The 11075-nt window shown below is 39.9% G+C and overlaps 1 protein-coding gene across 2 annotated transcripts; it reads right to left on the bottom strand.

Annotated features, from left to right (window-relative positions):
* Positions 1-39: 39 nt before the first annotated feature.
* LOC124305103 (ATP-binding cassette sub-family C member 4-like) lies at positions 40-10525 on the bottom strand. 2 transcript variants are annotated; one of them, XM_046764145.1, is made up of 16 exons: positions 9956-10525; positions 9467-9580; positions 8871-9249; positions 7935-8066; positions 7183-7374; positions 6796-7104; positions 6206-6673; positions 5792-6097; positions 5582-5716; positions 4978-5494; positions 4660-4896; positions 4362-4598; positions 4005-4270; positions 2922-3367; positions 1196-1325; positions 40-1089 (listed from the first exon to the last, which is right to left on the bottom strand). In XM_046764145.1, the coding sequence occupies exons 1-16, from the start codon at positions 10027-10029 to the stop codon at positions 889-891; spliced, it is 4143 nt and encodes a 1380-aa protein (XP_046620101.1). In that variant the 5' UTR covers positions 10030-10525; the 3' UTR covers positions 40-888. The 2 variants fall into 2 exon arrangements, with proteins under 2 accessions (XP_046620101.1, XP_046620102.1); XM_046764146.1 differs by having other exon boundaries at positions 4666-4896.
* Between the last annotated feature and the right edge of the window lie 550 nt (positions 10526-11075).

Raw genomic sequence — 11075 nt, 5'->3', positions numbered from 1 at the left:
ATTACAGTCGCTTCACTGGGGAATCACAAAAAAATGAGGTCATTTGGGGAATCGCTGGGAATTCCAATTTATTTAATAATCTACATTATTGATTGAGTACCGTCGTGGCCTTAATCGTAAATTAATTATTGTCAATATATGTCGCAGGTGATCTCATTGATTCGGAAATCACGAGAATCGCAGTAAAAATCACAAGAAATCGATTCCTTTTGGAAATTGTCGTGCCACCGAATTTGCGAGTGAGCAATCCCTCGAAATTTACGGTACAGCTGCCTGCGTTTTATACCTGATGATGGGCGGGGGTCAAAATCCGGAAAGATAAGTCAATAAGTCGTCTGGTCGATAACCCGAAATTTGGTGTAAACTCAAATTATTCAACAAAGATCAGCGCCATTTTTATGCATAGTAAAAGTGGTCGTCATATTATAGGAAGTCTGACGTTAGAGAAAAACTGTTCGCGATATTTTATCCTGGAGTAATTCTGCGTATAGTCATATTGCAGAGATGGGAAACATACATCGCTCTGGTACTTCCCATAACAGCTTGACTACATTTCCTCAAACGATACAAGGAATCTGACGTACGCTGTCTTTTTTCCAATTCTTCAGAACTACGTTATAGTGATTTAAGTTTTTTTCTTAGTGTAGATTGTGGCTCTTTCGCACAATACCGTATTTTGTACGTGCATGTACATTTATTGTTGGTAATTGTCAGTGACAGTTTCAACTGAGTGTGAACTGAAATGTGAATAATTCGATGATCGATTCGAAACACAATGTTGCATCGAATCATGTACTAATACAATTCGGGCATGGTAGTATAAAATTATAAATAATGAAGCATGGATAATGAAGTGATAACGTTAAAGCTGCTGGTGCAATCGAATCGCTACAAATACGTCGAGTTATCTTGATTGTTAGTGACTAAAGTATCGTTTAGATTTTCCTCCAATCCAGAGTTCGTCAATTGATAAGCGCTCTCGGCGATGGCAATTAATTTTTTCGACGTCGAACTGCCGGTTTGTTTGACCATTTCCGAAAACGGACCGTCCTGATGATTTTTCAACAGTGAATAGGGATGACCGAACTCCTGTAAAAAGGGAATTACCAACAATGAGTGAAAAAGATCGCGTTTCAAATATTCGAATTCTCACCATAACAGAGAGTTATAATCACTCAATTATAAGCACACTCACCACGATACGGCCTTCCGCCATGACCAAGACGCGGTCACTGTCCATTATCGTGTTGATTCTATGAGCAATCGTCAGTATCGTGCAATCAGTGAATCTCTGCCTGATGGTCTTTTGGATCAGAGCATCGGTTCTAATGATTGAAAATTTCATTTAACCGGTACTGGTAAAAGGGAAGTTAAAGTGATGTACCGAATTTGGTCACCTTACCACCAGTTGTGGCTATTGGCGATCGGCACGCGAACCTGGTGAATTTTTACGTAACTGCCATTGGAGTGCGCCACGTGGTGTCAATTATTATGTTATGCTATAGCTATGTATACAAGAAAATGGCGCTATTGGAGCGGTAGTGTCGATCGCCAATATTAATTACATGTAATTTGAGATTATAGCCACAAATGGTACCTACAGATATGCTTATTGGCCAACGTAAACACTAGTTTTTAAACATTAAAGTTTACCAAGTACAGCAAAATCTGGTTGTAAACAATATGGTTATAAGCAATATTTCCTCCTATTTTTTACAAGTCTGCTCAGCGCGGTCCCCCACAAGCGAAGGCCAAGTTTTGCGCAACATAACTGGTTATAAGCAATCTCTTCTAGCGTCGCTTTAACCATTTAATTACTATTGGGTGTACCAATGCTAGAGTTAAAAAAATCCTGAGTATATTTCAAAGGTTCAAAAGAAAAATAACGCAAACATTTTTGTCTCTCATAAACCTGCTCATGAAATCATTACTAAGGTCAAAATGAATATAAACGGTTTTATTCTTTTAACTCTTGGATTTATGTAAAATATACATATTATACTACCGATCGTAAAGATAATTTCTTGTTTAATAAAAATTTTAGTACTTCCGCAACTTCTATATTATTTATTTCGACTCGATAGGTAATTGATATTTTTCGTCTTATTATTTCTCAATGATCATAAAGAATAATATACGTTCGATAGATTTTATAAAACACGCATCACCAAGATTATATCAAACAACATCAGGTTTTATATATCCATCATGAATATTTGATTTTTTAAACACGAACGAAACGCCGCTATACCACTTACAATCAGTATACCACGTGGCTATGCGAGATAGAGGATTGCTTATATCCGTTAGTGTTTCGCATTTCACCGACGCTGTTACACACATCGAGAACGCTACGTCGATGCATTGCAATAGGGAAACCAGATTTTACGACTTTTCTGCAAATTTGGTTTCCCTGTAGCCCCGAACACTAGCTTATAACCAGATTCTGCTGTACTGAAAACTTCTGCCCGAAACTTGCTTGAACTCGGATTCTGCTCAGGAATCCAGTAATTATAAGAAATTAAGCGAGCGTAAAAATTGACGAAAACACTGAACGTAGTTACGACAGATTCTCACTCACTTTGAGGTTATGGTACACTGCTGATATCAGAATCCCATGTCTTCCGTATTCTTACATCTTTCTTTTCTAACTTTGCTGAATTATCACACAAGCATAAATTCTAACATAAACCTTTATGCCGAAAAGATGTCATTCGCAACTATCTAAATAAAAAAATTGCTAAGATACGATTTCGGCATTATTTTGATTATTTTTAATATCGTGTCTGAGGATCTGCTGAATTTGTCGGCACGTCGATTTATCCCCTTACAAGTAAACTTTTCAAGCGCAGAAATTTATACTGGATGGCCACAAATAGTGCATTGGATAAATGTACCCAACCGATTTCAGTAAAACTCACCCTCGGTCAACATTGGCGGTTGCTTCATCAAGAACGAGGATTCGATTCCTCCTGAGAACGGCTCTAGCTAAGCATATCAGTTGGCGTTGTCCAACGCTGAAGTTTACTCCGCCCCTGGTGACCTTGAAATCGAGGGTCTGCACCACGTCACCAAGCTCAACTTGCCGCAGACTGTCCCAAAGCTCGGCATCCGAAAATTGGTTGAAGGGATCCAAGTTGAACCGGAGACTCGCCGAGAACAAAATCGGCTCCTGAGGGATGATCGAGATTCTGGGTCGCAGCTCGTGCAGTCCGATGGACTTCGTGTCGATCCCATCCAGCTGTATTTCACCCTCACCTCCAACTTCAGTCAGCCGAAACAACGCTGATATTATAGAAGACTTTCCAGCCCCGGTTCTTCCCACTATACCAATCTTCCAGCCAGGGTTTATCGTCAAGTTTAGGTTCTACCGTTTAAACAATAAACCACTGTGTTCAGAGATACGATCGATCGTCTAATGACACCACAATTTTCCATTGGGAAATATTATACCGCCATAGAAAAATAGTCCATGACTACATATAATTAGATTTTCCGAGTCAGATAAAACAATTTTTGAATGAGTTCTTCAAACCCATGCGCATCCAGTTTCAAACGAACTCATACGGCAACATCCTCAGGAAACTAAATATAATGCCTCTGAACAACCGTTCGAAATATAATTAAGGAGTACGTTACCTTAATTCAATATCCAGTATAAGATTTAATCCAGCGATTGAACGTATAGTCAACACATGGACACTGATCGACCGGAATAATTTAGATACTGAAAAGCTTTATGTTTCAAACACTACGGCACACATATATCTGTATCTAAATCTGTATGAACTATAAATCCAAAAATCAGTGAATCTCAACAGATAAGAAGTTTTCTTTCGGAGAAGATTTCTAACAATAAACAGCTATACGTATAGATTGGATGAAATTGACCAACTGGAAATGCGAGCAGTAATTTAATCCTCAATTAATAAATCGAGAATGCGTTCAGAGATCCCAGATTGAGTTATCATATTCATTATCATTTAATAAGCTAATAATTATACCTTAAGAACCGGTGGCTTGTCCTCGACGTACCTCATCGAGACATTATTCAATATTAAACCACCTTTCAAAGGCCAAGTCGACGCGGGAGTGTTATTACTGGTGAAAGGTCCCTCCTTGGGCAAGTCATTAGTGTACTGTAGAACTCTTTCGACGGAGGTCATCTGCGAGATAACCTCTGTGCTCTGCCGGACACCGTACTGAACAAGGCCAGTCAGTATCAGCGATTGACTAATGGCGAGTCCGACGGAACCAGGAAGAGTGCTTTCTGCGAATAGTGAAGATTCTAGAGCATTCCGGATTTGTAAATTATGCTTAATCAGACTGGCAGCAGAGGATAAAAATCTAAAGGTACGAACCATCGTCCATCAGGATTGAGGAGAAACAAACGCAGGCAATAAAACTGCAGGAAACGAGGTCAAGAATGAAGCCAAAGGCGTTCGAGGCGACAATGGTGAGGTACCAAGCGCCCGTGTGGGCGTCTTGATGACGGTCAAACTCTCGCATCAGTAATTCCTGTACCGATTTTCCCCTGCTTCTGATGGTCGTAAGTCCCGCGAGGGTAGAATTGACGTGTGAGAAAACCGGACTTTTGGCTGAAGCAGAAGAGCGGTCAGTTCGGAGAACGGACACAGCGAATTTTATTGAAAAGATCACCCTTACCCATGCCTTCAAGGCGCTTCACGTTCAAAGCTGTTTTCAGGTAGTAGATTCTAACCACGTACAAAACCACCGCCATCACCACGGTCGGTATAATCATCCAGTGGTTGACAATTACCACCATCGCCATAATCCCCAACAGAATAGCGAATATCTGAAGCGCCTCGAGCATTACCTTTGGCAGCACCTCGTCCATCGTTCCAATGTCCTTTGAAAATCGATTCATGATCCGTCCTAGCGATTATAACATCATAAGACCATCAATTTTCCGGCAATAGGTAATCATTCCCAAGCACTTTTGTCATCGCAGCTCACCGGACGGATTAGTGTTGAAAAACCTCATTGTAGCCCTCAGAATGTTGTTGAACATTGAATCGTGAATCTGGCGACTTGCGTTCATGCACATCCTGACGAAGAGGAAACTTCGCAGTGTCGTCAATATAACGAGACCAGCAATGCAGAATGTATAGATGTAAATTGGAAGATTTGAACTCAGCAATCTGAACTCATCGCACCACTTCAAGTCCGATAACTTTATGCTCGTCGTTTCTCGACAGTCAACATTTGCCGTAGACTCCATCGACGCCACCTTCTGAGTCTCCTGGTTCGTCCAATACGCGACCCAGTAATCGGTTCCACTCACCGCTATTTGGCCAGCAATGAATATCGCTGCTATAAATATGAGCGAACACAAACTATTACCGGCTGTTAAGTACCCTTGGTATACTTTGTTCGACATTTTTCCAGTCGCTGCTTCCTCATCTCTGATGGCCCCTTCGACCACTCTGTGACTCGTCAACCTCAGCTCATCCCAAAATTTAGTCGTTTGCGTCTGGAAAAAGCCACCGAATTAAAAAGTCTAGACCGAAAAGTCAGTCTGATTACAACCAAGGTTGTTGTTTGTCGAATCGACCTATACCTTGCAATCCAATTCGTCGGAATTGTTGTCATTACAGTGAGCGGCTTCGTTGTTTTCGTCAGACAGCTCGGAACCGAAAATGTGACAATTCGATTTGGCCAGTTCAGCAAAGGTCCCCTGGTGTTCAACGAAACCCTGAAAGCAAACAGCCTCTTAAAGATCTTCCAGTCACACTCCGATTTTTGTGACTGTGGATCATGTTAGGCGTACGTGATTGAGAACAACGACAGTATCTGCCTTCTGGAGATATTGAAGCTGATGAGTGACAAGGATCCGGGTTTTTCCTTTCAGGAATCCACTGATGCACTCCTCGAGCAAGTGCCGGCCAACTCGAGGGTCAACTGCACTTAGAGGGTCGTCGAGCAGGTAGAGGTCAGCGTCTCTGTAAACCGCTCGGGCCAAATTGACCCGAGCCTTCTGCCCTCCGGAAAGAGCCGCTCCTCTTTCCCCGACAAAGCTTAAGTCGCCCTGAGGAAGCTGCTCGAAGTCCTTCAGCAACGCGCATACTCTGGTTACCTGGAACAGTATCGGCATGGTTCACAACGCATCACTAAGCATATTGGTGAATATGCTAAGCTGGTCAAAGTCCAGAAAGCGGACTGAGTACAAATGACTTGAACCCACCTCGTGGTACCTTTCCTTGTCAAACGGCTGACCCAAAAGAATGTTGTCCCTAACGGAACCGGAGAACAGCCATGGATCTTGACTGGCGTATGAGATGCGGATATCTCGAGTATCAATGATCTTGGTTTTCGACCCATTTCCGCCGGCGAACAATGACAGTCTTCCAGCTCTGATCGGCAGCTCACCCAGCACCAGATGAAGCAGTGACGATTTCCCTGAGCCAACTGGACCGACCAGAGCGCACAGTGACCTGGCAGTTATGGTCAAAGAGACCTCAGAAAGCGTCGGTGGCAGCTGACCGTGAACCCAGTTAGCGGCAATTTTACACATCTCTATTCCAACTTCGTTTCTTGTTTGCTGACCCGGAGACTTGATTCTCTCCGTGTTATTCGAAACTCCATTCTTCTCGATTTCGGTTGTAACGGGAAAATTTTCTGTATGCTTGAATTCATCAAGTAATAGGAAATCCTGCGAAGAGAATAAAGCAAAGTCAATTCGTTAAATATTTGTTTCAAGTTTGGGGTACTGTAAATTAACCGTTAGGAAATTACTCGCTGGGTACAATATTGACACCACATGGGTTAATTTACCGTTAGTCTATTCAAAGACACGTTGGCTTCACCCGCCTGTATGATAGCCTGAGGGAAGCAGATTGTGCAGGAGAATTGTAGAATGCTGAACAGACTGGCGAGAACGAAGGTGATTTGAGCGGTGAGGGAATTCCCCATAATGACAAACGTGATAAGGGTTAAATAAAGCGAAACTCTTTCGGAGAACGCCATAACGCTCAGATAGAATCCTCTCAAGTATGAAGTGTAGCCGATCAGTTTTACTTCCAGACCTCGAACCTTCGACATGATCGATTCGAACGGTTTTTCCCACGAGTACATTTTCACTACCTGGAAATTGAGAATCTTAACGCATTTAAGTCCGCAATTAATAGAATTTTTAAATCATTAGAAAATAACCCATTTTACCTGAATACCCAAAATCAGTTCGCTCATCAAATGCACGCGCTCGTCCGTCTTCACTGCAATCTTTGACCTCAACTTTGCGCTGAGGTGACTCAAATACCCTTGAATCGGTATTGTCTGTAACATCATTGTTCCGATTCCCACCAACGAAGCCACACCGACAGATCGCCACATCACGTATCCTATCAACATCACCTGTAATCAAAGAAAGACTTGAAATAATTAGTAGTTAACTAGCAAAGTGGCAATCTTTCTGAGCAGGAAAATTCGATCTCTTTAATGTTGGGATCCTTAAATTCGGAAGGCTCCATCTAGTGATAAATCTACTATACCAGCAGTCCTGTATTTGATTATGAAAGCGGTTTTTTATGATATATTTTACTCTACAATGATTCAATGTCACAAAATAAAAGACCAACAACTTAGACAACGTTTTTCATGCATCTATAAATATAAGATTTGTCAAAAGCGATCAGCTGTTACCCAAATCCGATGCCATATTGCCCTAACCACACTCGCATTAAGGATTTCAATATTGGCGAAAGTTATGATCACTGAAGATACTTGCGATAAACTGTAGAAAAGTTCAAGATGTTTCTGAGTATGACAAAATCTTGAAAGAGTTTATATCAACTCATTTGTCTTGTTGCCCGACTTCACAAAGGAGGAGGATTATTTCAGGGTAAGATCGACGTGTCAGTTTTTGAATCTCCAAAAAATACTGAAAATGTGAGTGAATTTGTGTTCATTCTCACCTGTATCGGCATTATCCAAATGTGGTGAAGAAATACCGGGACCATGTCAAACCGAGCAACGTCATTGCTGATTAAATTCGCAACCCGTCCAGAGGCGGTGTTGTTAAAGGAAGCCTGATCGATTCGGAGAATCTGCAAGGAAATATGGAGAAAGAATTAACGCTTGAAAGTACTAAGGTCGACAAACAATTAAGCAGCCATAGCTCATTTATTATCAGCTGTATGTTTCATCGTTAACACAAATATAATCGTATCGTAATCCTTCTTTATCTATGCAGTTTATTCTTCAACGATCACTTCATTTTACGAGCAAACATCGATCGCCTACGATGAATGATATCAATTAGTCTTATCACACGCAGCAATGCATTATACTGATTTACGCAACCATATATTTCGTAAAATGGAGTGCGCTGCAGCAACAGTTTACGATTATGAACATAACGTGGACAAATGTTCTCGCCAAGTTCTGTATTCAAGATATAAATTTATAAACAAAGGAAATACTTAGAATTTCAACTTGCAGATGATCTGGAAATAAATCTTTAACGCCACAAAAAAGAGCACATAGACTTCGAATATAAATTTGACAAAACAATAGAGAATTTGATAAAAAAAAAAAAACAACATTGACCACGTGGATTTAATGTTCATTATTACGCGATCCTTTATTCGTTCGAAAACGAACATTTGGAAAAAATTATCACGTTAAACCAACTCCGTACCCATAATTAAAAAAAAAAAAATATTCTTGATTCCAAATTTTACCTCACACTGTGAATATGGAACGAAATGGAAGCCTGGCATTTAGCGTCAAGTCTTCCGAAATTCCATAATTCGTGAAAATGACCCGAAATTATAATATCAATTAATTGCTCTTGCCAAAGCTATCTTGCTCAGTTTCGTCCCGATCGAAAAAACTGTCTATTATCTCACCTTCCGGTACAAAATCGAGCAGCAAGCAACCCTGACTCGCATACCAATTTGCTGCGTGCGCAGAGTCGTGTGGTGAGTTATAAAGACGACAAGGAGAGTCACGATTACCAGGCAACCGGCATAGACGAGGACCTCGGTTTGCGTTACGAGGTTTTTCTCGCCATGGTTGAAGTACCCGATTATCCACTCTTGCAACATAGGCTGAGAGACGTGCAACGCCGTTGACTGAACCAGCAAAAGCAGCCCTTGTAACATGTAAGGGAACCAGAAGGCCCTGATTATCGCCCGCGTCAGACTCGCCCGCCTTTTCGCCTTCTTTTCGCCGTTCTCTTTTCGCGTCAACTCAGCCTCCGATTCTAGTAATTCTTTTGACCATTCTCTGTTCGAATGTTGAAGAATTGAAATTAATACAAACTGTTGAAATGAAGTTTATAAAATCGAATGATATAAAATTTTATTTATAACACTATATTTATCAGTGAGAAGAAAATCGACTTTTAACGGTAGAAGGAAAATGTTAGTTTGCAGAACGGCTGCACGAAATGGAAAAAAGAAAACGTAATTTTTCTGGTTACGTGAAGCGCGGACAGAATTACCTCTCCAAAATATCACCGAGGTATTCGGACTGGTCTGTTTTCAATGGATCGTACTGCAGGTCAGTTATTTGTAGATCCCGTTTCGCCCCTTTCCAAAATATAGGTGCCATCCACCTGTTGTGTGAATATTGTGAATATTTTTATATTCTGTCGGTTAGATTTTATCAAAAGAATATGATCTACTCAAACTTTGCGATTAGAGAAATCGAAAATTCTTGACTCTTTTTTCTAAATACTCATTTCTATTAAATCGCATGAAATAATAGTTTTCCCAATAATTTCTTTGAAGATAAATATCCTCGTAAGTCAAGAAGAAGAGAAGAAATTAACGCATTTGACAATTTATTCTGGAGAAATTTTTACACTCTATACCTAAAATGAACTTAAAAAGTTAAGTTTTATCAATCAGTATTTACTCAACTCATTGCTTGCATTTCGTCAACTTTCTCATGTCTAAAGTTTTTTATCACTTTCTTTGTATTTACTCACCCGAAGACTAACAGACTCAGAAAATTCGATTTTTCCTCCGGGTTTTTTTGGCTATGTTTCACCTCGCTATTCATGTTTACGTGTGCAATAATGTCGGTTTGTTGTGCTAAGTACTTCACTGTAATTTTCCACCTCCACTATGTACAGTGTACAATCTCGCAGTATAATACTTTTCTTTTATTACAGCGGGATTTCAATCTTCCTTGTTTCTTGGACTTGGACTCAAGGTTTGATTTGATTAATTAATATGTCATAAAATTTTAATTGCACCTCAACATACGTCAGTTTTAGATTAAACCAGGTTTACCATAATCGTTTGTATTTTTTTTTAACAAAGCTTTAAAAACATTATTTGACGAATTTTTTGCTTTTTTTAATTTTTCTACATTAGTTTTACACAAAAGCGTAGGTTCAACAAATTTTTTATTAGAAAAATAAAAAAATGCGAAATGAAAAACTTTCAATACCGGGACAATTTACCACACAAAAATGAATACCAATGGTCCAACGCTAATGAGCCAAATGAAAATAATTCTCAGTCACTATATCTCGCCAATCGTTACCGACCTGCACAGAGACAATAATTTCCTTATCATTTCTCACTTTCATTTTATATGAACATTAGAGGCAATTACATGTGTTTACCCGAGGTACGAAAAGCAAATTCGTCATATTATTATTCGCTAAACGTCACAGGTATAAACACCATGAATGAGACATACCATCGTTATTATCGTTCACCGCATCTATATAGATACGTACAAATGATTGCGTATTTACCGATTCAAGTTTGAAAACAGAGCAAGATTTTGCACTCGTCAGAAACAGAGCTTACAGATTTTCGCAATTCTCGTATGTGAGCTGTACAAATTCACTTTTGCAATTTCCCTCAGAATATCGCAGTCCATCGGGTATTTCCCCGCTTTTGCATGTAGCTGCACTGATAAAAAATGAAACAAACAGCATGGACTGTTATATTGAATGTGTAGGATGCAGCAAAATAAAACAGCATTTTTTGTACTAAAAATCGACATTCATTCTGTTCCGATTAGACATTATTCGAGACTAGCTGTAGTTTTCGACACCTATATACGATTCATAACAAACGATTTCTCAAAAA

The sequence above is a fragment of the Neodiprion virginianus genome, chromosome 5 (genome assembly GCF_021901495.1).
Source record: "Neodiprion virginianus isolate iyNeoVirg1 chromosome 5, iyNeoVirg1.1, whole genome shotgun sequence".
Lineage (NCBI taxonomy): Eukaryota > Metazoa > Arthropoda > Insecta > Hymenoptera > Diprionidae > Neodiprion > Neodiprion virginianus.
The sequence above is the reverse complement of the archived record's forward strand: the minus strand, read 5'-3'. Positions and strand labels throughout refer to the sequence as shown.

What these genes read in the sequence shown, in the direction of transcription:
- LOC124305103 (XM_046764145.1), bottom strand. Translation starts at nt 10,029, where the DNA reads ATGAATAGCGAGGTGAAACATAGCCAAAAAAACCCGGAGGAAAAATCG. An exon ending in AACTGATTTTGGGTATTCAG is followed by an intron (nt 7,105 to 7,182) that starts GTAAAATGGGTT and finishes CTCAATTTCCAG; the next exon opens with GTAGTGAAAATGTACTCGTG. An exon ending in CTGTCGTTGTTCTCAATCAC is followed by an intron (nt 5,717 to 5,791) that starts GTACGCCTAACA and finishes GTTTGCTTTCAG; the next exon opens with GGTTTCGTTGAACACCAGGG.